Below are 27,702 nucleotides of genomic sequence, written 5' to 3' on the forward strand. Positions count from 1 at the left end.
GAGGCAGGCAGGGACAGAGTCTTCCTCAGGTCTCCCCTCAGTTTAGTTTCACTGCCAGCATGTAAAGAAAGCCCAGATACCAACGGTTAGCTCCTCTGACCCTTCCTGCACTGGCCAAACTCATCTGAAAACAAACCTGGCACAGGGCCTTCCTGGAAGGCGCCCCACACCTCAGATTACCCCCTCTTCACACTTGGACTTGCAGCACTTCTAGTCTATTGAATGTTCTGCCGCACAGAGACGGGACTCCTACGCAGCCCGAGCCCTCCCAGGACTGGAAGCCCTAAGAACAGGGCCTGGGCATTCTCTTGTCCTCCAGTGCCAGGCTGGCATCCTCGTGGCGACAATCCTGGCCGGATGCAATGTCTTCCAATTTAGTAACCGAGTGGGCAGGGCCCGGGCCATCATGCTCTTCCCCCTTGACAGCATAGGAGTCCAGGGACCTCATCTACAATTTATCTACAATCCCCAGGCTGGGAGCTCTAGGGCGGAGCTAAGGCTTCTCTCCGCCCAGATGCCACAGTACCCAGGGCGACGCCCGCCCAGGTGCAGGTCCGCTCACACGGTATACCCCACCGCCGCCCTAGGGAGGCTTACTGCCCTGCAGGAGTTGCCATCTGCGTCACACGCCAGAGGGTGGGGCCTAGGGTTTGAGGAGCTGGGCGGGGGAGGTGCTCGTTGTACCCGCCCCTCTCAGGGTAGACCAATGATACGCGTCTTTCCCCAAAACTCCGCCCATGCAGGGGCGGGGAAGGGCGCGCAGGCGCACGACGCGTCCGGGCGGGCCGGCTGGCTGGGAAGATGGCGGCGGGAACCTTACCCAGCGCCGCGCCTGAACGGGCCTGGGGTGCCCGGGGTGCGCGGCCCAGGGCCGGGGCCGGGCCATGAGCGCGCCTCCCCCGAGTTCCCGAGCCGCGGTGCCCGCCCGCGCCCCTCGGGCTGCCCCGCGCCTCTCGTTATGGCACGGCTCGCGGATTATTTTGTGCTGGTGGCATTCGGGCCGCACCCGCGCGGTGAGTGCCGCGGAGGAGCGCTGAGGGTCTGGGACGGGGCAAGGCTTCGGCGGACCGAGGGCGGGTGAAGAGCCAGGCGCGGAGGGATAGGCCTGGGCGCCGGGCGACTGTGTCAGAGACCGGGCACGGAACTGGGCGCCAAGGGCGCCCTCAAAGATTCGGGCGCTGGGCCTGTGCGAGGGCCGCTCCCGGTTACCTGTCCGGGGCGGAGGTGGGCAGGGGCGCGTTACCGCAGCCCGGAGGTGGAAGATGAGAGGTGGGAGGTGACAGGGCCTGGGGTTGCGCAGCCTCACCCACTCGCAGTTGGATGGGATGGGCGCTTCTCCTCTTGGCCGCCTGCTGTGAGGTGATGCTGAGCTTCGAGGCCAGGGGTCTTTTGCCAGCCCCTCCTCTGCACCGGGCTTGAGTCTGAGTCTCAGGTTGACTTGGTAAGGTGCAGAGGAGGTGGAGTTCAGGAGTTACTTCATAGAGAGGTAATATTTGACTTAGAAATCATCCTCGAAGTATTTCACATGTGTTTGGACCAGAGAAGAGCCTTCTTGGCAGTAGGCCTACCTGTCCAGACCCTGCAGGCCAAGCCCTGAGTGAGGGATCAGTGTGGTCTTGGGAGCCAGTGTCCAGGAGGTCCCAGGTCTGGGGTCAGCATCTGTATCTGAGAATCCTTGGGAGGTGGGGTAGAGAAAGCAGAGCCTGATGATGACATCAGCTCAGCTTGGAGACAGTGGTGTTGGGGTATTGATGAGCGTGCTCAGTGTGCCAGGCCCTGCACAGCCCTTCCTATGATCTCACTTCTAGCAGCCCACTAGGGTTGTCTTGATATTGCCCTCATCTGTAGAGCAGAATCGGGTGCAAGTCTGAACTGGTTGGGACTCGGACCCTAGCCATCCAGTCGCGGTTGCAATGGGGAAATGTGTCGTTGGGGGCAGCCATGTGGTGAGGCCAGGGTTAGCTCTTAATTCTTGGAGGTCAAGTTGAGTCCTCCCTACCCCGTTATCCTGCTTCTTTTTTTTTTCCTTGCATCTTCACACTCCTTTCTTTATGCCTATAGTGTTGGAGAATCAAACCCAGGGCTTCATATATTCAAAATGAGCACTCAATCTCTGAGCTATGTCCCTCAGTCCTATTCTTTTTATCAGTCCAGGTACCACTGTCACTATCCAACTTTTTCTTTTCTTTATCTTCTTGCTGAGCCTTTGCTTGACTGTCTCCTTGTGTGGTGTCCACCTCCTGGACCCTGCACATTTTCTGAAGTCTCCTCAGCATCTTTTTCAACTCCAGATCATACTTCTGTCTTCTCACTCAGCACTTTTCTTCTTTCTGCTTTCATCTGTCCAGGTATGTGTACACACACACACACACACACACACACACACACATGTTTTTTATGGTTCTGGCATGAGCATGTCTTTCCCTTCAGAGAGAGTTCTTAAAGGTAAAACATTGTCATTAGCCCCCTGTCCTCTTTGCACAGTGGGCCTGACATCAGTGTTTTATTGGCCCTCACAAGGGGCACTGTCTGCTCAGGAACATGTGGCAGTGAGGCCATAGCACCTGGGTCAGAAAGCTGCATACATATCCAGGGAAACAGGGCTGGCTGAGAGCTGCTTGAGGGTGAGTGACCTTGGGCTGGGCTCTGAGGCAGAGGCTTAAGGAACAGAACACTCGGAGGAGGAGGAGGATGAAAGCAAGCATGGGTGGGCTTCCTAAGAAGCTGGCTGTGGCTGTGTTCAGTTTTGGAGCCACATGAGGGCCAGGCACCTCTGGTCTTGTGGCTTCTGAGCAAAATAGGATAGAAGACTGTGGCCCAGGGTACCCACTCCCCTGAAGGAGTGACTCCTATGCTGCCCACCACTGAGTGGAGGGGCACCAAGGAGCCTGCAAACCACTGCCTTCTGGGATTGCAGCTGTCAGCTGCTGTCTGGTCACTCAACCTTAGGCATTTATCACAAGGCCTTAACTATCCCCGAGAGGAACAAGCTACAGCTTGGGACCCTGACCATGGGATGAATACAGAGCTAATCGGTAGGCTGGGGGTAGAGATGGGATCAACCAAAAGGTGCCTGAAGCAGAGGTATACAGGGTGGGGGAACCAGTTGTTTCTGCTTTGCTACCCTATATCTCTGTGATCTTGGGCTGTTGATCAGCTCTTGGTGTCTCAGTTTCCTCATCTGGAACTGGGACAAGTCATGATAACCTAGCCTATGTGAGGATGTGGACACACACATGTGAGATCTTAGAAGGCAGCAGGTGTGTGAACACTTCCAGGAACAGATGGCTCCAGGTGCCTCTGCAGGAGGGGAAGGGCTGTTTGTCAGGCCTGCAAGGGTGGAGCAGCTATGCAGGGGCTTTTTGGTTGAGGGATATTGAGTGGGGATATAGCTTTAGCTGGATTTGAAGATCCTCCCTAGACTCTCTGGATGCATGTATCTCAGCTCTTCGGTTTAGAAGTCTTGTCTGAGGCAGCATCGTGGTTGCTAGTGGTTACCAGCTGGCAACCTCTGGGGAGGTTGGACGGGGTACTGAGGAAGGAGAATGCTTGGGCTGTGGTGCCACTCTTTTACCTCAGAAGGTACCAGCTGGGCCTGGCTCTGGGGCTAGTGAAAACTAGAGGGATTACCCCTGCCCAGCTTCCAACAGAGGTTAGCTGATGTAGTGCAGTTTGACCAGTACTAAGATATCTTTGGGAGCAAGAAAGGCACCTGACCTGACCTAGACCTGGCTTAGAGCTGCCTGGCAACCTCCTTGCTGCCACTGGGAGAAAGAGATTGGACCCCCCAGCATCTGAGAAAAACACCTGCCATCCTATGGCCTGGCCTCTTTCAGTATTGGGTGATGAGCTGGCCACATTCTTGGGCCCCATCTACTGTCCCCACCCATGTGCCTGCCTTTCCTCAGGAGCAGGTTGGGGCTGTTTGGGATGGCTGACATTGCCTCCCAACCCCCATCTGGGGTCCAAGGCCTGGCTCCGAGCTGCTGTGGGCTGACTGTAGGGTGGGGACAGGTTAGGAATGGTGAGGGAAGAACCTGGGAGCCCCTTCTGCTTGTCCCCTCTTGTGGCTGGCTTGGGGCAGCATGCCTGTATGTTGAGGTGGAGCAGCAGGAGGTGCTGTCCTTCTTTCCTTGTCCTTATTATAGCTGGGCTTATCCCAGACAGAAGCTGGCCAAACTGTCTAGTGTGCACGGTGGGTGTACGGTGGGCTGGCTAGAGGAGGATGCCTTCCTAGGCCTCTTCCCAGCACACACTGGCACGCTGGTCTGGGCCAGCTCTCCAGGCATCAGAGCCTGGCATTGTGGATGGGGTGCTGCCAGCAGATGACAGAACTTATGGTCTGTTTTCTCTACTGGCCAGCCTTGCCTTCAGGCCTGCAGCCTGCACGAGGCTGACAGGTGGAAGAGGTTCTCACTGAGGAGTGCCCTCGAGCGCTTCCCTCAACCCCTGGTTCAAGAATAGAAGGAATATCCCTCAGGTGACCAAGGTACCCTCTGCCTTGGGCCACCAAAGAGTAGCGACTGCCCCATGATGCATAGCTGTGCTGATGGGGTTAGTCTTGCACTGTGGGGCAGGGAGGGGAGTGTGTCCTCCTTCCTGTCTACATCTGTGGGGTTACGAGCTCGGTTCCTCATTGCAGATCACCTTAGTAACTGTAGGGTTTGAGTGGGTGGGGGACACTGACGAGACTTGGCAGAACCTCTTTACTCTATAAAGGGCACAACCAAGTTGCAGCCTGGCCCCTGACGGTACAGAGCTGAGTTGCAGGCCATGGTCTCAGAAAGGGCCAGAGCTGTAAGGCCTGTTTATGGTATGCCTGTCTCAGGAGTGCCCCAGGTCCTGGTAAAGCCTGAGGCTCCAAAAGCTGCTCTGTACTTCCGAGGAACCTGTTTGCTTGTGGGGTGTGAGTAGGGCTGGGTGTCAGGAAGATGGTCATGTAGCCAACTGTATGCATTCGGCAGGCCCTAATTAGTCTGTGGTTTATGTGGGGCACAGTGCTTTTGGACAGGTGCACCAGTTGTGGGATGGGGAGGGCTGTAGAAGAGAAAGGAAGTCCCAAGAATCCTGCTCTGGGGTCATGCGGAGAGCTTCCCAAGGAGGGAACACAAGAGGCACAGGGAAGGCGCTCATGAGGTGCTTGCCAGGTTGAGCCACCCATATTCCCTCATGAGGCTGGGGGACACACGAACCTGTGGCAGAGATGAATGGGATGGGGAAGGGATGGTGGGTGCAGTCCCCTGGTGGGTGAGTCTGCTGAGAGCAGCCCTTGGGAGACCCTTACCCAACCTGGCCTTGGGAGAGGCTGCAGAGCCGAGGCTGCTCTCCCTATCATCACACCCCCTCTTCCTTCCTCTGCCTGCTGCCTCGTGGCAAGAACTGGGTGAGCCCTGGGTGCCAGCCAGGGCTGGGCCCAGATGGTGGTTTGGGACTGAGCACAAGGAGGCCCTTGGTGGAGTGGGCGGGGTGGGGGAGGAGCCACGCTCTAGGAGTGTGCATGGCCTCAGCCTGCCCCTGGGGGCTTTGTCTTGGTGGGGCAGGCAAATGTGTGGGTGCGTGTAGGTGGGCAGACACCTGTCCCTCCATATCTGCTGCCTGCCACCCTGAAGGCAGCAGTGGTGTGGGGGGAAGGGAGCAGGAAGCTGAGGTTTTGTGAGTCAGAGTTGGCCCCTCATCGCCCCGCCACCTCCAGGGCAGCAGCAACCTGTCTGGTGCTGTCTTGGGCTCTGCCTCCATGATCCCAGAGCCCTGGTTGCTCTGCCTCTGCCTCTGCTTTTCTGTTGGGGTCAGCTTGCCTGTCAGGCGGGCTGGCTGGGTAGGTCTAAAAAAAGCTGTATGTAAGGCAGCTTCCTGGGACTCAGTGGGGTCCACGGAGAAGCTTTATGTTGAACATCCTCCCCTTTCTGCCTGCCTCTGCTGCTTCTGCTGGTCTAAGCAGGGAATGGTAGACATGATTCTTTAGGAAGTGAGCATCATAGGCCTTTGTCTTTCCCACCATACCCAGCTCTTTCTCATGAGTTTGGTACGAAATGGAGCAGTCACTTGGCAAGAGCTGGGTCCTGGCTCCCCCTGTTCCTGTGGTGGCTCACATCATGCTTCCTGATTTGGCCCTGAAGTAGGTGACCCATGGGCAGAGCCTATGCCCCATTGGTGTGGGCTGGACTTGCAAGCAGTGCCCTGGCCTTGGTAGTGAGGGAGTGCAGGCCACAGGGCACTTGGGGACTGTGGAACTGCCAGGGCAGGCACTTGAGAATATTGTCTTCTGAAACCTGTGCTGAGATCTGTCTCTTGAGTCAGGTGCCATGGGCTTGGGTGGTCCCCCAGCTGCACACACAAGGGGACCAAGGCCACTTGAACTGCAAGCCATAAAAAGTGTCCTAAGCACCCTCAGTGTGGCCCCAGGTGGATAGGTGACAAGGAGCTCTAGTATGCCCAAGTACGTCCTGTACACTGGATATTCCCTCTTGTCTGTGCAGTGTTCCCTGCCTGGTAGGCTGTGAGGGTTGTCAGGCTAAGGGCCCACACTGGGGCTCTGGCCATGGGGGCAGATGCCAAGGGGTATGGCTCAGCCAAATTGCTACCCACCCCCATGGAAGGGCTCCATGCTTCAAGAGATTGGCCTGGCAGGTAAGAGGAGGGCTCTGGCAAGGGTCTGGGGTAAAGGGAAGAACAGAGAACTTGGAGAGACCTGGGCGCTGTTCTCTGCCCTGTGCTACTGGAGATCTACAGTTGCCTAGTGGCCTCTCTACCCAGAGCCATTGTCTTAGTTACTTTTTCAAGGCTGCGACAAAATACCCAGCATCCACAAGTTAAGGGAGGAAAGGTTTATTGTAAGTCACAGTTTGTAGAGGTTTCGTTCCATAATCAGATGGCTCCAAGGCAGGATGGCACGACAGAGGAGCATTGCAGAGGAGAAACAGTTCATGGTAGGCAGGAGCAAAGCAACAAGGGATGACCCTTTTATCTTATCCTGGCTATTAGGATGGATAATACACCCATTACCCTAGTGCCCTTGACTCTAGCATTGTACCATGAATTGGTCTCAGCATTATACTTTCTAGAGCCAGCCATGTCTGAAAAAAACCCCACTTACGGCTGCTTGAGGCTTTGGGGGGACGCCTGGATACAAACTATAACCCATTTTCAGGGAAATGATGGTGGGTCTGGGAGCTCAGGCTGATCTGGTACCAGAAGATGGGGTACATTTCTATTCTGGACCATGATGCCTGGGCCAGTGGGGTATGGAAGATGCTCTGACCCCTTGCTCTTGTTCTCAGGGAGTGGGGAAGGCCAGGGCCAGATCCTGCAGCGATTTCCTGAGAAAGACTGGGAAGACAACCCCTTCCCCCAGGGCATTGAGCTGGTGAGTGGGAAAAGCCGGTGCCAGGGCCTCAGACTTGTGGTGGGTGGGGATGGCTGGGTATTTGGTGTCCATGTGCTCTCATTTGCTCTTGGTGGTGAGGTCAGAGGCTCTTGCTCCTTTCGCCTGGAGGGGCCTAAGCCCAGAAGCTGAGGTGTCTCACATAGGCTTTTGTCTGTGAGCCATTGCCCTCAAGCCCTGGTATCTTGAGGGCAGGTAAGGTGGGGTATCCTCTGCTGCTGCAGTGTGAGTGCACTTGGCTGACTGTGCAGTCCTCCTGCAGTTTTGTCAGCCCAGTGGGTGGCAGCTGTGTCCTGAGAGGAACCCACCAACCTTCTTTGTTGCTGTCCTCACTGACATAAACTCTGAGCGGCACTATTGCGCCTGCTTGACCTTCTGGGAGCCAGCGGAACCCACACAGGTCAGCTGGGCTCTGGGGTGTAGTGTGTGGAAGCTCCCTCTGTTCTGGGAATGTCTCCCACCTGGTGGAGGCCTCAGTGCATCAAGCCCATGTCTGTTTTAGTTGGCCTTGTCCTCCACCTGGGCTTCTGTCTGCAGGAAGCACTGGGCACTGAGGATGCCTCGGAGAGGGAGGAGGAGGCACCCGAGGGAGGCCAGGGGCAGCTGTCACCTGCAGCTGCAACCCTGCCTGGTCAGCTCTTCGCTCCGAAGACTCTAGTGCTGGTATCGAGACTGGACCACACGGAAGTGTTCAGGGTGAGCAGGGATACTATGATGGTGAGGCAAGACACAAGGTGCCCCTGTCAGCTGACTGTCCATCCTGTCTGCTCACTGTAGAACAGTCTCGGGCTCATTTATACCATCCACGTGGAGGGCCTGAATGTGTGCCTGGAGAATGTGATTGGGAATCTGCTGACATGTACTGTCCCCTTGCCCGGGGGCTCACAGGTGGGTCTTGGCGACAGATAACACCCCCCCATACACCCCCACCCCCGTGGTCACAGGTCCTGGTGTGGTCATGGGGGTGGGCCCGGAGCCTTGGGCGCTCCCCTTCTGCTCTCAGAGTTGTCATCTCGGCCCTGTCTGCTCACTGCTTTCACTCTCATACCTGCTCCTTTGGGCTGGCATCTTTCATTCCCGTCTTATCGATCCTTGGGTACATCCTGTCTCTGGATGTTGTGTCTGCTTATCTGTCTGCTCCTTGCTGTGTGCTGTCTGTGCCGGGGTGTCTAACTGTGTGTCCTTTTGCCTGTCTGTCCTGTGCAGCTGGACTCTGTTGAGGAAGGAGCGGTATGGACCCTTTGTTTCTTCTGTCCAACCAGGCCCTGCCCCGCCCCAGGTCAGAGGCAGCCACCCCTGCCCTGAGTTTTCTCTGCAGCACCACTCAGCCAGCAGAGGCAGGGTGTGGCCTTTCCCTCCAGCCATCCCAGCCAGTCCCATCTTGGGGTCTGTCATATACCAGGGCCTGCCTGGGGCCATTGAGCTCTGGGCTGACTCATGTTTTGTTAAGCTGCTGAGCTCTGACCCTTTTCTTTCCACAGAGAACCATTTCTTTGGGAGCTGGTGACCGACAGGTCATTCAGACCCCACTGGCCGACTCGCTGCCTGTTAGCCGCTGCAGTGTGGCCTTGCTCTTCCGCCAGTTGGGTGAGCCCACTTGTCTTCCTTGCCCCTCCTCCCCACTTCCTGTCCATGGCTGGAGAGTGGAAGTGTAGGTTTTTAGTGTGTGCCTGGGGAGCACATGCAGAGCCCATACCATCTCTTCCCTCTTCCCCCAGGCATCACCAACGTGCTGTCTCTGTTCTGTGCCGCCCTCACGGAGCACAAGGTTCTCTTCCTGTCGCGAAGCTACCAGCGGCTTGCAGATGCCTGCAGGGGCCTCCTAGCTCTGCTCTTCCCTCTCAGATACAGGTGCCTCTCTGTCCAGACCCTCCGCCTGGCCTTTCCTGGCTTCTCTGCCCGGCCCTACCCTCTGGCCCTGCCCTCCAGGGCTCACTGTGTCCTCTGGGGCCTGCTGCAGCTTCACCTATGTACCCATCTTGCCGGCTCAGCTACTGGAGGTCCTCAGCACACCTACGCCCTTCATCATTGGGGTCAATGCCGCCTTCCAGGCAGAGACCCAGGAACTGGTAAGGGATATGGTGTGTGTCTGCCTTGCTGCCCAAGCCTGCAGGTCTCTGACCACTTGCTGCCTTTGGTTCACAGCTGGACGTGATTGTTGCTGACCTAGATGGAGGGACAGTGGCTGTCCCTGAGTGTGTTCACATTCCACCCCTCCCAGAGCCACTGCAGAGCCAGACCCACAGCATTCTGAGTATGGTGAGGCCAGGGGCCAGGGTGTGGCTGGAGCTCAGGCCTTTGGGAGCCATTGCCCAGCGGCAAACAAAGCTGAGGCTGGCTGTGTAACTTCACATCCCTCTCGCCCCTGTTTCCGCAGGTCCTGGATCCGGAGCTGGAGCTGGCTGACCTTGCCTTCCCCCCTCCCACAGTGTCCACTTCTTCCCTGAAGATGCAGGTGGGGTTTGTTGATGCTCCTTTTGGCGGCTCATTTAGCTCTGCTGCAGGGTGGGTGGTGGGAGCTCCCTGAAGCCCCCTGCAGGCTGGCCTCGAGCTGGCACAGGCAGAAGGAGCTTGGGAGCAGAGCAGCTGCTATAGGCATCAGATTTGGGGTGGTACACTAGAAGAGCCAAGGCTGTGGGCAGGAGTCATTCGGCTGTGGGGGTGGCAGGAGGGGTGGAAAGGGATGCTGAGGAGCCCACTCCCGACCCGGGGTGGGCTAGGCAGTAGTGGGCCTGGCGCTCACTATGCTGACTGCTCCAGGACAAGGAGCTACGTGCTGTCTTCCTGCGGCTCTTCGCTCAGCTCCTGCAGGGCTACCGCTGGTGCCTGCACATCGTGCGCATCCACCCTGAGCCTGTCATTCGCTTCCACAAGGTAGGCTGCCGGGTGGGGGTGGGGCCCTGCAACCCTCAGGACCGACCTCCTGGCATTCTCTCAGGCAGCCTTCTTGGGCCAGCGTGGGCTGGTAGAGGACGACTTCCTGATGAAGGTGCTGGAAGGCATGGCCTTTGCAGGCTTCGTGTCAGAGCGTGGGGTGCCTTACCGCCCCACAGACCTGTTTGATGAGGTACGCCCCTTGTCCCTGCCTGCCCCTTCCCCCCCTCCCATTTCCCCCTCTCACGCTGTCTCCTGCCCACCCTTCCCAGCTCGTGGCCCACGAGGTGGCACGGATGCGTGCAGATGAGAACCAGCCCCAGCGTGTCCTGCGTCATGTCCAGGAACTGGCAGAGCAGCTCTATAAGAATGTAAGGCAGGTAGTGTAAAGGGAGGTGTGGTTACCTTAGTCCCTGCCCTCTAGCTATCGCCTGTCTGTTTGCCCCCAGGAGAACCCGTACCCTGCTGTGGCAATGCACAAGGTGCAGAGGCCAGGCGAGGCCAGTCATCTGCGGCGGGCACCCCGACCCTTTCCCCGGCTAGATGAGGGTACCGTGCAGTGGATTGTGGACCAGGCTGCGGCCAAAATGCAGGGTACACCCCCAGCTGTGAAGGCCGAGAGGAGGACCACTGTACCCTCAGGACCCCCCATGAGTGCGTAATGAGGGGGGAGAATAGGCCTCAGGCTTGGCCCAGGATGGACATGGTGTCAGGTTGGGGTGAGCATGTCCTGTCTCCTCAGCGGCCATACTAGAGCGGTGCAGTGGGCCACATGTCAACAGTGCCCGGCGGCTGGAGGTGGTACGGAACTGCATCTCATACGTGTTTGAGGGGAAGATGCTTGAGGCCAAGAAGGTGAGGCATGAAGGGCAGCCTCTGGTCTGGGGCCAGCCAGCAGCGTTCAGAGGGGCTTAGGGCTAGAGGACAAGCCCTCAAGTGCTATAGACACTGTGGGGTAGACACTGAGTCTCCTATCTTGAGCCTAGTGGGCAGCAAGACAGGCTTTCTGGGAATGTTTTGTGAGGGGGTGGCATCAGTTTTTAGAAATCATAAGACTTCAGCTGGGTGTGATGGCATGTGTCTCTGATCCTAGCACTGAGGTGGGAGATTGAGGCAAGAGGATGGCAAGTTTGAGCCCTGGGCAATTTAGCAATTTAGTGAGACTTTTTTTTTTTTTTTTTTTGTCTTTTTTGTTTTTATTGGTACTGGGGATTGAACTCACGACTTGCCTGCTTCCAAGGCAGGCACTTATGCCGCTGAGCTAAACCTCCAGCCCGGAGACTTTGTCTCAAATTGTAAAAGGCCAGCTGGAGATGGTGGTACACACATGTAATCCCAGTACTAGGGAGGCTGAGGCAGGGGATTGCTTGGAGTTAGAGGCCAACTTTGGCTACATAGTGAGTTCAAGGCCAGCCTGGGCTACATCGTGAGATACCCTCCAAAAAATTTTTTTTGGGAATATAGCTGAGTGGTAATGGCTTTGGCTTAACCATCAATACTGAATGAAAGAATAAGTAAATTAGAAGACTTTAAAGATTTTCATTATTAAGTTTCTCTTGCATCCTTATCACAAAAGAGTGTAGACCTATATGTTCTGTGTTTTTTTTTTTTAGTTTATAGAAATCAGAACTCAATTCTGCAATTTTCCTGGCTTTCAGGGTATTCATGTAACCACAGGTCCCTTTGTGGCAGCCAGTTTGAGTCTCATTCTTTCCTTGTCTGGCTTGTGTCCCCATGGGGTTCCCTGTGGTTTTATAACAGCCCTCCTGTGGCCTGCTATGTGACATCTGTGCTCCTCAAGCCTGTAGGCCAAGTGACTTGGCCCTCAAGGGCTGGCTTGAGCGTCACACGTCCCTGTCCTCATGTGGAGTTGCTGGGTCAGTGAAGCCCAGTACCTAGGCACACCAGACCCCTGTGGCTTTGGTCTCCTCCTCTATGTTTGGAACTGGACTCTGGGCTCCTGCAACCTGTTGCATTCTCGCCCTTGCCTCCTGGTAGAGACCCTCAGCCCATGTCCCCTTGCCTTGCCTTGCCTGTAGCTGCTCCCAGCTGTGCTCAGGGCTCTGAAGGGGCGTGCTGCCCGCCGCTGCCTAGCCCAGGAGCTGCATGTTCATGTGCAACAGAACCGGGCAGTTCTGGACCATCAGCAGTTTGACTTTGTCGTCCGCATGATGAACTGCTGCCTGCAGGTGAGGTCAACTTAGGCCCTGTCCTGCAGTGCTGTGGCATGTGGGGGTGGGCAGGAGTTCCCTGAGACTTCCTGTGGTCTTCAGGGGGAGTGGAGAGGGCTACAGAGGGTGATCGCTGTGCCCATGGGATGGGGTTTGGCTCTGTAGGGAGTGACGGGGAAGTGGGGAGAGTCCTCCTGGAAGACTCCTCCAACCTTGGGTAGTTAAAGCCAGTGGCTTCGGGTGACCATGGTGGGAGGTGGTGGCCACAGGGATACCTAGAGGTGGGCAGTGTTGGAGGAGAGGGGGTCCCCACAGGCTTTGGCTCTGCCCACAGGACTGTACTTCCCTGGATGAGCACGGCATCGCAGCTGCTCTGCTGCCCCTGGTCACTGCCTTCTGCCGGGTAAGTATAGGGTCCCTCAGCTTCTTCCCTGCTACCTAACTGGCTGCATCCAAGTGACCTCCCCAGTTTGCTTCTGCAGAAGCTGAGCCCAGGGGTGACGCAGTTTGCATACAGCTGTGTGCAGGAGCATGTGGTGTGGAGTACCCCACAGTTCTGGGAGGCCATGTTCTATGGAGACGTGCAGACCCATATTCGGGCCCTCTACCTGGAGCCCTCTGAAGACAGAGCCGCCTCCCAGGTGCTCAGGGTTCTCTGGTCTGGGTGGAATTGGTTAGCCCTGGTTGACCGAGTAGTCGCGGTTGGCTTACCATACACCCTGGCAGGAGGCTGGGGAGGTGTCAGCTCAGGAGGACGAGCGCTCTGCCCTGGATGTGGCTTCAGAGCAACGGCGCCTGTGGCCAACCCTGAGCCGAGAGAAGCAGCAGGAGCTGGTGCAGAAGGAGGAGAGCACTGTGTTCAGCCAGGCCATCCATTATGCCAACCGCATGAGCTACCTCCTGCTGCCTCTGGACAGCAGCAAGAGTCGTCTTCTGCGGGAACGGGCAGGGCTAGGGGACCTGGAGAGCGCCAGCAACAGCCTGGTCACCAACAGGTGGGGCGGGGCCTGGGTGCACTGGGGGGGTCTTAAAAGAGGCAGGGCCTGAGCCTACCTCCTCCCTGGCCAGCATGGCGGGCAGTGTGGCTGAGAGCTATGACACGGAAAGTGGCTTTGAGGACGCAGAGACCTGTGACGTGGCTGGGGCCGTGGTCCGTTTCATCAACCGCTTTGTGGACAAGGTCTGCACAGAGAGTGGGGTCACCAGCGAGCATCTCAAGGGGCTGCATGTCATGGTACCAGGTATGGACTCTGGGCATGGGAGCATTTCCTAGGCAGGCAGCAGCAGGGGCTTGGCATGAGAGTTGCTGTCCCTTAGATATCGTGCAGATGCATATTGAGACCCTAGAGGCCGTGCACCGTGAGAGCAAGAGGCTGCCTCCCATCCAGAAGGTGAGCAGGGACCTGGCAGGCTGTGGGTGTGCGTGCCAGAGAGCTTACGCTGTGTCCTGAGGCCCTGCTTGTGTCTGAATAGCCCAAGCTGCTCCGGCCTCGCCTGTTGCCTGGAGAGGAGTGTGTCCTGGATGGCCTGCGAGTTTACCTGCTGCCAGATGGCCGTGAAGAGGGCACAGGGGGCAGTGGAGGAGGCCCTGCATTGCTCCCAGCGGAGGGTGCTGTCTTCCTCACCACATACCGAGTCATCTTCACAGGGATGCCCACTGACCCCCTGGGTAAGCCTTCGGACCCCTATCTGGCCCTCCTCTCCCTACTAGTTCTTTAGAAGGGGCTTCCTTACCTCTCCTTCCCTTTCCTCAGGGCTCTTGGCTGGTCCTTCCCCACCCACTCAGAACCCCTATAACTAGGCCCTGAGGTCTGTGACCACTCCACTTCCCTTCCCTCTTGCTGACTGACTTGGCCTGTTATAAGTGGGGGAACAGGTGGTGGTCCGCTCCTTCCCATTGGCTGCATTGACCAAGGAGAAGCGCATCAGTGTCCAGACGCCTGTGGACCAGCTCCTGCAGGATGGACTGCAGCTGCGTTCCTGCACATTCCAGGTTGGTGGTGTGGGGCCTCTTCCCATTTCACCTCCAGTTTTGAGTCTGCTGTCCCCTTGGAGGGCTAAGCCTCGAGTCCTTGTCTTGGGTGTGCTGTGCAAGCTGAGTTGCTAGCCACTGAAATTTCCCTGTTTATACATCATGAATTAACATGGGCACCAGGCCTTCCCTAAGGCTTCTGTGGCCTGGCTGCTATGAGAAGGGGGCCTGGGTGCTCACAGCATTGCAGTGGGGAGCAGGCTGCTGATCACTCACACCATGATGCTGTCTGTCTGTCTGTCTGTCTGTCTGTCACAGCTGCTGAAAATGGCCTTTGATGAGGAGGTGGGGTCCGACAGTGCTGAACTCTTCCGCAAGCAACTGCACAAGCTGCGGTACCCACAGGACATAAGGGGCACGTTTGCATTCAGCCTGGGCTCCGCCCACACGCCTGGCAGGCCAGCCCGCATTGCCAAAGACAAGGGCCCTTCCCTCAAGTAATGGACTAGGCCTCGGGGTCAGGGCGGCTGGTACTGGATGTGTGCTTGGCCAGCATCTCCTTTTACTTCTGTGGACCCTTTGCACCTAGAACCCTGTCCCGGAACCTGGTGAAGAATGCCAAGAAGACCATGGGGCGGCAGCATGTCACTCGAAAGAAGTACAACCCCCCAGACTGGGATCACCATGGCCAGATGCCCCCTGAGGACCAGGAGGACGAGATCTCAGGTGAGTGTGGATAGGGGGACCCCAAGTAGTCTCCATCAGGCACGACCCCGAGGAGGACAGGTGGGCTAAGTAGTCTTCGGGCAGTGACCCCTGTGTGCCTGCACAGTGTCAGAGGAGGTGGAGCCCAGCACACTGACTCCGTCCTCAGCCCTGAAGCCCTCCGACCGAATGACCATGAGCAGCCTGGTGGAACGGGCATGTTGCCGTGACTACCAGCGCCTGGGCCTGGGTACCCTGAGCAGCAGCCTGAGCCGGGTCAAGTCTGAGCCCTTCCGCATCTCCCCAGTCAATCGCATGTACGCCATCTGTCGCAGGTGAGGACTGCCAGGATGTGCCAGGAGGATGCAGGCAGGGCTGCGTGGGGTCGAGCAGTGCTTGTGTACCTCCCGTGCTTGCTGTGGGCCTGGCCATGGCTTGTGGGTCAGCAAAGAGGCTACAGGTCTTGGCAGGGGCACCTGGCTGAGCACCAGAGTCTTAGAAGTACTTTTGATCTTCTTGTGCTGAGAGCCATGAACTTGCGTCTTTTGTTGCTGCCACCTTACACTCCTCTTTCTTTGCTGTCTGAGTCCCTCAGGTGGGCACAAGGGCAAGGGCTTGGAGTTGCCCTCACAAAATCCCTACTTTCTACAGCTACCCAGGGCTGCTGATCGTTCCCCAGAGCATCCAGGACAACGCCCTGCAGCGCGTGTCCCGCTGTTACCGCCAGAACCGCTTCCCTGTGGTCTGCTGGCGCAGTGGGCACTCCAAGGCTGTGCTTCTGCGCTCTGGGGGCCTGCATGGCAAGGGTGTTGTTGGCCTCTTCAAGGCCCAGAATGCACCTTCTCCAGGTACCCTTCCTGGCTTCTGCCCGGACCCCCCTCAACTTCCCATGCCCTCCCCACTCCAGCCCCTCCAACTCCTGCCCCTCGCCTAGGCCAGTCACAGGCAGACTCCAGCAGCGTGGAGCAGGAGAAGTACCTGCAGGCTGTTGTCAGCTCCATGCCCCGCTACGCTGATGCCTCGGGACGCAACACGCTCAGTGGCTTTTCCTCGGCCCACATGGGCAGTCATGGTGAGAATACTCGGTGGCAACAGGCGGGCATGGGTCGAGGAAGACTTAGGGGACTATGATAGCACTTGTGATGGACAGTGAGGGGCAGAAGTGAGCTTGGACAGGGATGAGTGGGTTGGGAAGAGGACAGGGCCCTCTCGGCACTGTGGGGAGGATGGGAACCCTGCCTAGACCAGGTGAGTATTCCAGGGTCCTGCCTGCTGTGACCGCAGTCTGTCCACCTCCTCGCCTTTCCTAAGCTGCAGCTCCCCCAGCGGCAGTGTTGTTGGATGCTGGTGGCAGCTCCGAGCATCCCGACCTCCCCTCCTAATCCCTTCTCACTGTTCCGGCCACGGCTCGGCCTCTGTCCTCGTCTCTTCGTGCTGCTTTCACTGCTGCTGTCATTCCTTCCCATGCACTGCCAGATGGCCCTGGCAGCTTGTTCCCCACACTGCGCCCATGAGGTGCCCACAGGTCTCCTGGCCATCATTGTAATTGTGGAGTGCTTTCTGTCCCTGTGGGGTAGGGGTCCACTGTTGCTTTCTGCAAATGAAATGCCGGGCCAGGAGGTCAAGTGTGTGCTGTGCACTGACTCTGGGCTGGGTCATGTCTCTGTGCTGACCCCAGGCTTGTCAGTGCTGAGAGTATGTGGTATTGTGTTCATGCTGGGCAGACTGCTGATGTGCAGTGGTGGGTGGGAGGTGAGTCCTGGGGGCTGGGCACAGGGAGAAGCTTCCAGGCAGGTAGTGTGACCCAGGGCCTGAGGGCCATGTGGGTAGCTCTATAGGGAAGAGAAGGAGGGTTGGGTTGGAGCAGGACATGACCTTCCTTCTTGGAACTCTCCTTCCAAGGCAGTTGCTTCTCTTGTCTGCCCCCTGGCCAGCCCTGACTGGCCCCTTTCCCCTACCTGATCCCATCTTCACCCCATCTCCAACATCTGACTCCCCTAGTCTAGCCACATCTGCTTCTCTGTTCTTTCCTGGTTCCTGGTCTCTGTCTGACTGGCCCTTTTGCCCCAGCTCTTAGATGCTAGGGTCTTGGGGTTGCTGGGATGTTGGTTCTTGGGCCCTGGATCTTGCTGGCACATCAGGAGCCATGTGTCACCTATATGTGTGGGATGTGTTTGTGTCACGTCTCAGTACCGGATAAGTGATCTGGGAGCTTCCTTATTGGGCCTGTAGAGCCCAGGTTCATGTACCCAGCCTGTCCTGGGTGCTGTTGGTGGTAGCAGTACCCACCTAGGGACTGTGTGGGATGTGAGCCATTTGCACACAAAGCTGGGGCTGTCCTGGCTGATTCTGGTGTTCGGAAGGTGATGACACTGTGTCGGGCATTCATTCTTAGCTCCTTGCCCTCTCCCCCTTGACTTCATGGGGTGTGTTTTCCTCTGGGAACAGAGTGGGGTGCACAGGTGCTAGTAGCATCTCCCATAGCAGAGCCATCCTGCAGCCAGGGTGCCACTGAATCTGTCTGCTGTGTCCACCCTGGCTGACCACAAAGATCTACAGTCCTTGTCTGCACCATCTGCTGTCCCCTCTGCCTGGGACTCCTTGCTTCCTGTTGAGCACGTGGTCTCATCTGTGCTCAGCAGTGTTCCTCATAGCACCTGGGTCCTTGTCACCATTTTCTGGGCCCTGGGGCGAGGACCAGGGCAGTAAGCCCTCGTGGTCATCAGTGACAGTTAACTCTGGCCCTGCCATACTTTTCCTTTGGGAATACCTACTTTCTGTACTATTGAGTGTGTTGTGTAAGCACTCTCTCTGCTGCCAAAATCCTGACTGGTGCCAGTAGGTAGCCATGTCCTGAGTGTCCCTGACTACTGCCTACTTCTGGTACTGCCTCCGCAACTGTCCTTGAGAGCTGTCTCAGTGGTGTGTGGCAGGCTTTTCTTGTACTTGGCCTGTGATGACTGCCACAGTGAATAGGGACATTGCCTTGCACCCCTCTCTGTCCTGCGCAAGGCCTCTGCATAGGTAAGCCTGAGGTGGGCTGGTACCAAGACTTCCGCTGTGACCCAGCTGCCTCCGTGCTCAGGCCTCGTGGCCAGGCCTCCAGGCTGCGTCACCCCCGCCTGTAAGTGTGCCCAACGTGACCCCTGTAAGTCTGTCCATCCTGGACTGAACTACACCATCCTTCTGGTCTGGTCTTCCTCCCTCTTCAGGAAGCTTCTAAGCCTCCTTTTCTGGCCTCTGCCTCTCAGGTGCCCCCTGTTGCTGTGTCCTGTGCAGCTTGGTGTAGGCCCTGTTGAGAGTACTTCTGAGTGGTGCCTGCATGATGGGACTTCCCTGAGCCAAGGGGGAAGAGTCTGGGAAGGACAGGTCCCTCAGGGAGGGACTTGAAGACAAGGTTGCTCAGAGCTGTTGTGTGTGGGAAGAGAGGGGGCACTGGGAGGAGAGCCCAGTCTCGGAACCCCCAGTCTCCTAATGCATGGAGCCCTGTAGCCTGGCCACTGGGGCAGGATGATCCTCGTCTAGACCAGATAAGGCTCTTCATCTCCCAAGATTAGAGGCTTGCCCTGACTTTTCTTGGCTCCAGGGGTTAAGTGAGGGGTCTTGGTGGGAACCCCTGGCCTGTAGGTTCCCACGGGCCTGGGGCCAGGCCTGAGACTTCTTTCTGCTGTGCCCCCAGTGCCCAGCCCCAGAGCCAGGGTCACCACGCTGTCCAACCCCATGGCGGCCTCGGCCTCCAGACGGACTGCGCCCCGAGGTACCGTACCAGGGGCTCCTCTCTCACCTGGCGCTGATGGCCCCCAGCGTGAACTGAGTTGTCTTGGTCACTAATGTCTCCCTGCACACCTGACACTAACGGCCCCCCTATGACAGACCAACATAACTGATTCTTTCTCTAGCCGGTTACTTACCTGCCTGACATCCCAGTCCTGCCCCAGATACTAATAGGGCCGCCCCGGCGTATCTCAGCACCGGTGTGGTCCAGCCCTTCTCCCTTACACAGTCCTGCTGGGGCCTGTCAACCACCCCACCCTGCCCCAGAGCTCAACCCTCTCCCCGGAAGCTGGGCTGGCCAGCCTGAGGTAAGTGGTGCCTTGGCCCTGCTCCGCAGTTCACCTGGTCTCTCCTCTACAGGTAAGTGGGGCAGTGTTCGGGCCAGTGGACGCAGCAGTGGGCTCAGCACTGATGTAGGCTCCCGACTAGCCAACAGAGATGGGTTGAGCCCCCCACAGGCCAATGGGGCCCCTCCTGACCCAGGCTTCCTGCGGCCCCAGCGTGCAGCCCTCTACATTATCGGGGACAAAGCACAGCTCAAGGTGACTAAGGTAGAGGGCCGGGGCCAGGTGGGGGCTGTTTAACTGGCATGGCTCACAGTGCCTGGCTGGCTTCTAGGGTGTGCGGCAGGATCCCCTGCAGCAGTGGGAGCTGGTGCCTATCGAGGTGTTTGAGGCCCGGCAGGTGAAGGCCAGCTTCAAGAAGCTGCTGAAGGCCTGTGTGCCAGGTTGTCCCGCCACTGAGCCTGGCCCGGCCTCCTTCCTGCGCTCACTGGAGGATTCGGAGTGGCTGATCCAGGTTTCTGCCCGGCCCCTGCCCCACTGCTTGCCTGGGTGGTAGGCTAAAGCTGGGGGAAGGCTTTATTTGACAGTCTGGGGACCACGAAGATCTGACAGCCACTTCCCCCATGGGTCCCAGTCCCTGGGAAGCAGCTAAGGGTGGTAGTTGCGGAAGATGGATGGGTCAGTGAGCTGGGGCTCAGGAGGCAGTGGTTGGTCACATGCAAAACGAGGCTTCCAGACGTGTTGCCTCTTTTCATGGAGTAAGGGGCTGACACCGCCTCACTGGTGTGTGGTATGCTTCAGAGGGCTGGGGCTGGGGCTGCCATGACTCTCGAGGACATCTGAGTCTACTTCCTTGTCCTGGGGCCCAGAGAGGGTGGGCTATGATGGGCAGCAAGTGTCTCTCCAGTGCCGTGTTGACCCTGTGCTGTGGACACTGCCAGCATCGTGTGGGTCAGGCTGAATCAGAATGGGGTCCAAGGGCTGCCTGTCCTTCAGATCCACAAGCTGCTGGAGATCTCAGTGCTGGTAGTGGGGCTCCTGGATGCGGGCTCCTCTGTCCTAGTGAGCCTGGAGGATGGCTGGGACATCACCACTCAGGTGCGTGGCAGGTGCAGAGATGGGGTGGGGCAGGGTCCTCGGGTGCCATCCTGACCAGTGGTGGTGCTGCAGGTGGTATCCTTGGTGCAGCTGCTCTCGGATCCCTTCTATCGCACACTGGAAGGCTTCCGCCTGCTGGTAGAGAAGGAGTGGTTGTCGTTTGGGCATCGCTTCAGCTACCGTGGGGCCCATACCCTGGCCGGACAGAGCAGTGGATTCACGCCTGTCTTCTTGCAGTTCCTGGACTGCGTGTACCAGGTGGGCAGATGGCCATGTGGGCAGACCTGGACTATGCTCCCCGATCTGACCTCTGGACTCCTGCTGCCTTTAGGTCCACTTGCAGTTCCCTATGGAGTTTGAGTTCAGCCAGTTCTACCTCAAGTTTCTTGGTTACCACCATGCATCCCGCCGTTTCCGCACCTTCCTGCTTGACTCTGACTATGAGCGCATTGAGCTGGGTATGTAGGTTTGGGGGCCTCGGGTGGATGTGTGGTGGGAGCGGCTCAGGCTCAGTGCTGCCTCTGTGCAGGGCTGTTGTATGAGGAGAAGGGCGAGCGCAGGGGCCAGCTGGCATGCAGGTCTGTGTGGGAGTATGTGGACAGGCTGAGCAAGAGGACTCCTGTGTTCTACAATTACATGTATGCGCCTGAGGATGCAGAGGTAAGCTGGGGCCTGGTGGGCTGGCAGCTTCTGTCCAGCCTGGCCTCGTAACACTGGGCTTGCCCCTAGGTCTTGCGGCCCTATAGCAACGTGTCCAACCTGAAGGTGTGGGATTTCTACACGGAGGAGACGCTGGCTGAGGGGCCCCCCTATGACTGGGAACTGGCCCAGGGCCCTCCAGAGCCTTCAGAGGACGAACGGCCTGATGGGAGTGCTCCGCAGAGCCGGCGTCGTGTGGTGTGGCCATGCTACGACAGCCGCCCTCGAGTGCAGCCCGATGCCATATCACGCCTGCTAGAGGTGCGCGTTACTCAGGGCAGGGCCTGGCCTGGCATCTCCTTCCCCTTGCCGAAATGCTAGTGGTGCCTTGTGGGCTGTTGGTCTGGTTACTTGCAGGCTAGGGTGGCTGTGGCTCCCCTGGGTCCATGCCCCATGCCAGGTGGAGTTGCAGACAGTCCCAGAAGGAAGGCTGTCATCACCAGTCCCAGGTCTTAGGACATGGCTCTGCTCTGGGCATGTGTGCTTCTGACAGTTGTGTTAGTTTTTGTCACTGTATGAAATAGCAAGGACAGGCTAACTACTGCAGAGAGATGCATGCTGCTCCACCTGGGAAGTCCAAGGCACAGCACCTGCATCAGCCCAGTGTTTGGTGAGGCCTCTCTTGGCTGCATCACATCATGGCACAGGGCAGTGGCAGGAGTGGATGTGGCACCAAGGCTCTGTCCTCTCAGTACTCACTCAAGGTCCCCTGAGAAGTGCCTTATTCCCTCCTGGAGCACCCTCCCAAACCGGGAGTACCATGGACTTTCAGGAGAAAAACCACACCCCACGGCACCTGGCCTCGCAGGCTCTAGCGGTTGCTGTGGACTCAGCCTGCAGGGAAGACAGGGTTTCCCCAGGAACCATTGCTTATCTCTGTGAGGCTGTGTCCTGTGTATTCTGAAGTGAACAGCAGCTCTTGTAAGAGAGAAGCTTGTGGTCTTTGTTGGCCTTCACTCTGCCATCATGCTTAGCCTCAGGAACCAGGTTTCCACAGGATGGCAGAGAGCCATCCAGGGTTGGGTGACAGTTGGAGATAATGGCTGAACCAGTGCAGGAACTGGGGCGCTGTCACCACAGGTGGTTTGTGTGTGTGCGTGTATTTTTTTATTTTATATATGGTGATTATATATAAAGGTATTTATTTATTTACTTTGTGAGTACCAGGAATCAAACTCAGGACCTTGTACTTGCCAAGCAGGTGCTGCACCTTGGAGGTATATCCTGGCCCCACCACAGGTGTTTTTTACATGGGCTGAGTGTTCAGAAGGAGGTGGGCCTCTCTCTTTCAACTCCTTATTTATTTATTTATTTATTTATTTATTTATTTGGGGATCCCAACTCATGAATTCCAGAGATCCAACCAGGGCTTCCAACTTACGACTTTGCGCTTGTCAGGCAAGCACTTATGCCACTGAGCTAAATCCCCAGCCCAGTAACTCTCACTATGTTGCCCAGGCTGGGCTCAATCTCCTGGACTCAAACAGTCCTCCCATCTCAGCCTCTTGAGTAGTGTGGACTACTGATGTGTACTACCATGTGCATGCTTGCATGCATATGTGTGTATGTGGTGCTGGGGATTGAACCCAGGGCCTCATGCATGCTAGGCAGGTGCTGTGCCACTGAGCTACACCCCAGCTCATGTGGTTGTATTTTTCGTTTTTGTTTTTGTTTTGCTTTAGTAGGGCAGACTGGCCTTGAACTCGCTCTGTGTACCAGACTGGCCACAAACTGGCAGCAATCCTTTTGCCTTAGCTCCCCGAGTCCTGTGATTACAGGCATGTGCCACCATGCTCAGCTGTTCATAGCCTTATCCACTACATAACATCCCCTTTTTTCTTAGTCTCTAAAATTGTCTCTTCTTCCTGGTTGCAGCTCTTTTTGCATTCATCCCGCTTTGGGGCTCCTTAAACTCCTTCTGTCTGTGCACTGATCATTTTAATATATTTTAGACTATGGCTTCTCAGTTTATTTTTTTCTTCTCTATACAATCTTTCCCTTTTTTCCTTCTAAGACTGTTATTCTCACAGATGATAGAAATTCTATGTCTTTTTTTTTTTGGAGAGAGGGTCTCCCTATGTAGTTCAGGCTGGCCTTGAACACACTTTGTAGCCCAGGCTGGTTTCGAACTTGCAGTGATCCTCGTGTCTCAGCCTCTTGAGTGCTGGGATTACAGGCATGCACTACCATGCCCCCCGGCTCTTCAATCTCTTTTTTTCTTTGCAGTTCATTTTGGATGATTTCTGTTGCCTTATATTCAAGTTCTCTGTTCTTTCAACTCAGATACTGTAGTTTTCAGGTGAGCATAGTGTGGATGTCTGTAATCCCAGCACTCAGTAGACTGAGTGTCTTAGTTACTTTTCTCTCATTGCTGAGACAAAATGCCCAACACCCAAAGTTAAAGGAGGAGAGGTTTATTTGGTTCACAGTTTGTAGAGGTTTTGGTTCATAATCTGCTGACCCCAAAGCAGGATGATGCAGACAGGCACTGCAGAGGAGAGACAGTTCGTGGAAGGCAGAAGGTGGCAAAACAACAAGGGTCGACCGTAGTTTTCTGTGTCTTGTGTCTTTCTCAGACTACTTAAGGTGGGCAGCACTCACACCCTTGACCCTAGCATTGCACATGAATCGATCCCAGAATCACACAGTCTAGATCTGGCCACCTCTGAAAAAGCCCCACCTATGACCACTTGAGGCCTTGGGGGAGGACATCTAGACCCAAGCCGTAACAGTGAAGCAGGATTGCCACATGTTTGAGAGCAGTCTGGACTATGTAGTGAGTTCAAGGCCAGCTGGAACTATATAGTGAGATCCTGTCTCAAAAACCCCCCAAATGCTGCACTTTTCAGTTCTGCAATCTTTTTCTCTTTCCCCACTATTTGTGATTGAACCCAGCTCACTTGTACTGAACCATACCTCCAGCTCTTTTAATTTGAGATAAGGGTCTTACCAAGTCACTTGAGTTGTCCAGGCGGGGCTCAAACTTGTGATCCTTCTGTCTCAGCCTTCCAGAATGCAAAGATTATATGTATGCATAAAATTTGCTTTTTTGTTGTTTTTTACGGTACCGGGGATTGAATTCATGAGCTTGCCAGGCAGGCATTTATGCCACTAAGCTAAATCCCTGGTCCCAAAATTCACGTTTTTAACAAAATTATTTCTGTTTGCATGTGGTGCTGGGGATTAAACCCAGGGGCTCACACGTGCTAAGCAAACACTCTACCACTGAACTACATCTGTAGCCTGGGTTCTGTCTCTGTCTCTTTTTTTTGGTCTTTTTGAGACAGTGTTTCACCATGCAGTTCAGCCTGGCCTTCAACTCACTTTGTGGCCTATGCTGGCCTTAAACTCGGTGATCCTCCTGCCTCAGCCTCTGGAGTGCTGAGATTACAGGCATATGCACCACACTTTGTTGGCCTGTTTTTTTAAAAACAGTTTTATGAGATTTCCCCATCTGTTCAACCATTCTGTTAATTTTTTTCTTTAAGTCTTGAAACATGCTTATAATAACTTAAATTTCTTGTGTATTTGTTCCAACACAGATTTTGAGTGTGTCTGGTTCTTTTTCCTTCCTTTGTTGCTCTTCTAATCTTTTATTGTAAGCTGGACATTGTGAATCAGTATATTGTTGAGGACCAGTATTATGCTGTCTTTTAAAATCTTGCGTTTATTGGGGGCTGGGGATTTAGCTCAGCGGCATAAGCGCCTGCCTTGCAAACAGGCAGTCGTGAGTTCGATCCCTGGTACTAATAAAAACGAAAAAAAAGACAAAAAAAAAAAAAAATCTTGCGTTTATTTTTGCTTGTGGCAAGTCTGCTGCAACTGAACTCCAGTGACGGGGGAGTCCTGCAAAGGCAGGGCCTCTCTGGAGTCCTGTCTTCCGTGAGGTCTCACTGCTCTGGGTACAGTCTGGACATCTAGCACTGTGTAACCTCACAGGCCTTCTCTCTGGGTGTTTTCTGCCAGGCCTGTGACACCTTGCTTTGCCTCGGTAGACTTACTGTGGCCAAAGGCTGTGGCAGCCTCTGTGGTTTCTAGGGCTTCTCCGTGGTACTCACTCTCGCAGCCCTGGCAGCTCCCCTTGCCCCAGCACCCTGAGCCTTGTCTCTGCCACCTCAGCTCAACAGGCTGCCTCCCTCAGCCCTTGCACTCTGGGCAGATAGATGGTTGGGTCCGTTGTATGCTCACTTCGTGCTCCACTCACTACTAGTTGTCCGGCAGCTGGAAACGATTGATGGCTTGTTTTTCTTTTTCTTTTCTTTTGAGACAAGGTCTTGCTATGTAGTTCAGGCTGGCTTTGAATTCACTGTGCAGCCCAGGCTGGCATCAAACTCAAGGCAGTCCTTCTGCCTCAGCCTTCTGAGCCCGGGCGTACAGCAGTGTGCTTCCACCCAGCTTTGCTTACTGTTCTTGCCCAGCCTCATACCTGCTTGCTTCTGGAGGGGTGGAGACTAATTTGTCTGACTTGGCTGGAAGCAGAAGCCACCACCCATGGTTCTGTTTGGAAGTCATCTGATGTAATAGATTTAGGTTGCTTTTTTGAGGGAATCATCTTTTTTTCTTTACTTTCTTAATTTTTTTTTTTTGTACTGGGAATTGAGCCCAGGGTCTACCACTGAGCTACACCTTACTGGTGTGTGTGTGTATTTATATATTTAACCTATCCTGTTTGGAGTATGTAGTAGTACTTCGTTATGTTGTTTGATGCCTTGGTTTGCAAAGTTTTTTAGCTCCCCCCAACATTGGTTTTTTGGGTTTTTTTTTTTTTTTTTTTCCTTTTCCTTTTTTCTGTCCTCTCTCTTGCCTTCTGTATTCATTACACATTTTAGGGGTTTTTTTCTCCATTGTATTTTTCCCACATCTTCCTTTCTTTTGTCTTTTCATGCTCCATTCTAGATTCTTTTTTTTTTTTTTTTATAAATTGAGACAGGGTCTCATTGATGGCGGCAATCCTCCTGCCTCTGCCTTCCCACCACTGGGATTACAGGTGTGTACCACCACACCCAGTTGGGTATTTTCTTTTGAGTAGCTTTTCTGAATGTTCATGGATTCTCCCCAGGAGCTACACCGTCTGGAGACAGAGCTAGGCCGACCTCCTGAGCGCTGGAAGGACACCTGGGACCGTGTGAAAGCCGCTCAGCGCCTAGAAGTTCGGCCAGATGGACGTGTGAGTAGGGCAGGTGGGGCCAGGGCTGAGTATGTTGCCAGGAGTCAGCTGACATAGGCCCCTCTCTTCTGGCCCCAGGGCACTCCTAGCTCCCTGCTAGTGTCCAGTGTGCCTCACCACCGCCGCTCGCTAGGCGTGTACCTACAGGAGGGGCCTATGGGCTCTACCCTGAGTCTCAGCCTGGACAGTGACCAGAGCAGTAGCTCCACCACGTCTGCCCGCCAGGCTGCCCGCCGAAGCACCAGCACCCTGTACAGCCAATTCCAGACAGCCGAAAGTGAGAACAGGTACAAGGGCTGCTGCCCACCACTGCAGTCATTTCATAGCTGGAAAGACTTGAGATGTGGAGCTAGTGACGGGGTCCTGGCGTGCTCATCGGGTAGGGCAGGTACCAGTGAGCTTGGTAGTTCCACACTTTGTGGTCACCCCACAAATCTGCATGCCACATGTCCCTCCTCTCTGTGAGTGTCTGCCCTGTGTGTGAGGCTGCTTCCCTGGGACCCAAGGCTCTGGTGTCATGGGACTTGCTATCTCTCGTTATGGCTTTCATTTCTTTCCTGGAGGATGCCCCTGACTCGCAGGCCTGAAGCCCAGGGCTGCTTCATGGCTGTAGCCTTGTTAGGTCAGTTCTGGGGGACAGGAGCCTTGGTCCTGCCCAGTGAAGATAGCAGGTAGGGTGACTGCTGGGCCTTAGCCAGGCTGGGCACTGAGGTGGCCCGGTCCTGGCTCTGCAAGTGCAGGTCCTACGAGGGCACCCTGTATAAGAAGGGGGCCTTCATGAAGCCCTGGAAGGCCCGCTGGTTCGTGCTGGACAAGACCAAGCACCAGGTGAGCAGCTGGTGGCAGGGAGGTGGAGACTGACAGTGCCAGGGCAGTCCTGACTCATGTCCCTCTTCCAGCTGCGTTACTACGACCATCGTGTGGACACAGAGTGCAAGGGTACCATTGACTTGGCGGAAGTGGAGGCTGTGGGGCCAGGCACACCCACCATGGGTGCCCCTAAGACTGTGGATGAGAAGGCCTTCTTTGACGTGAGCCATCCAGGCTTGGGAGGTGGGAGGGAAGGGCCTGCAGCATGGGGGCCATGCACAGAGCAACCTACCTTTTCCTAGGTGAAGACCACGCGTCGTGTTTACAACTTCTGTGCCCAGGACGTGCCCTCAGCCCAGCAGTGGGTGGACCGGATCCAGAGCTGCCTGTCGGACGCTTGACCTCCCAGCCCCGCCCAGGCTGCTCTGCTTTCAGTCACTGCAGACCACTAGGGGTGGGCAGGCCGCCCCGGCCATGTTTACAGCCCCGGCCCTCGACAGTATTGAGGCCCCAAGCCCCCAGCACTTGTGTGTACAGCCCCCGCCCCGCCTGCCTGCCCGCCCGGCCGGCCGGCTCTAACTTATTGTGGTGTCATGGCTGAGCACCGTGCCGGGACGTGGCCATGGTACAGCCCTGTGATGGGCCTGTAAATAGTCCAGCCCTCCAGTTCTGCCTGTGTGCTGGCCCCGGCCGGCCAGCCACAGACAGTTTCTAGAAGAGTCTATATAAAGAGAACTAACAGTGTGCTTGTGTTCGTGCCTCAGCCC

At 56.0% G+C, this 27,702-nt stretch overlaps 1 protein-coding gene and 1 non-coding gene across 7 annotated transcripts; one reads left to right on the plus strand and one right to left on the minus strand.

Moving 5' to 3' along the window:
- Nucleotides 1–765: 765 nt before the first annotated feature.
- On the plus strand, nucleotides 766–27,679 carry Sbf1 (SET binding factor 1). Of its 6 annotated transcripts, none has more exons than XM_004999720.3 (42): nucleotides 767–1,013; nucleotides 7,278–7,363; nucleotides 7,644–7,781; nucleotides 7,919–8,077; nucleotides 8,159–8,269; nucleotides 8,588–8,611; nucleotides 8,863–8,968; nucleotides 9,100–9,232; nucleotides 9,342–9,450; nucleotides 9,527–9,640; nucleotides 9,759–9,836; nucleotides 10,142–10,255; nucleotides 10,320–10,448; nucleotides 10,528–10,626; nucleotides 10,705–10,909; nucleotides 10,998–11,110; nucleotides 12,295–12,444; nucleotides 12,761–12,829; nucleotides 12,909–13,067; nucleotides 13,153–13,421; nucleotides 13,495–13,667; nucleotides 13,744–13,817; nucleotides 13,900–14,095; nucleotides 14,292–14,419; nucleotides 14,717–14,895; nucleotides 14,988–15,124; nucleotides 15,273–15,438; nucleotides 15,755–15,951; nucleotides 16,038–16,175; nucleotides 18,783–18,860; nucleotides 19,238–19,419; nucleotides 19,496–19,675; nucleotides 20,158–20,259; nucleotides 20,332–20,517; nucleotides 20,591–20,717; nucleotides 20,789–20,919; nucleotides 20,989–21,219; nucleotides 26,018–26,125; nucleotides 26,204–26,412; nucleotides 26,866–26,953; nucleotides 27,025–27,156; nucleotides 27,238–27,679. In XM_004999720.3, exons 1-42 carry the CDS (start codon nucleotides 959–961, stop codon nucleotides 27,334–27,336), a joined length of 5,661 nt encoding a protein of 1,886 aa, XP_004999777.1. In that variant the 5' UTR covers nucleotides 767–958; the 3' UTR covers nucleotides 27,337–27,679. The 6 variants fall into 6 exon arrangements, with proteins under 6 accessions (XP_063099754.1, XP_004999777.1, XP_004999776.1 ...); XM_004999719.4 differs by having other exon boundaries at nucleotides 768–1,013; nucleotides 15,231–15,438; XM_063243684.1 differs by lacking the exon at nucleotides 27,238–27,679 and having other exon boundaries at nucleotides 766–1,013; nucleotides 15,231–15,438; nucleotides 26,861–26,953; nucleotides 27,025–27,161.
- On the minus strand, nucleotides 22,524–22,595 carry Trnaa-agc (transfer RNA alanine (anticodon AGC)). Its single transcript has one exon. It is a non-coding gene; the product is annotated as a tRNA-Ala (tRNA).
- Nucleotides 27,680–27,702: the final 23 nt, after the last annotated feature.

The sequence above is a fragment of the Cavia porcellus genome, unplaced genomic scaffold (assembly GCF_034190915.1).
Source record: "Cavia porcellus strain 051 isolate PalLab524CR breed Dunkin Hartley unplaced genomic scaffold, mCavPor4.1 scaffold_40, whole genome shotgun sequence".
Taxonomy (NCBI): Eukaryota; Metazoa; Chordata; class Mammalia; order Rodentia; family Caviidae; genus Cavia; species Cavia porcellus.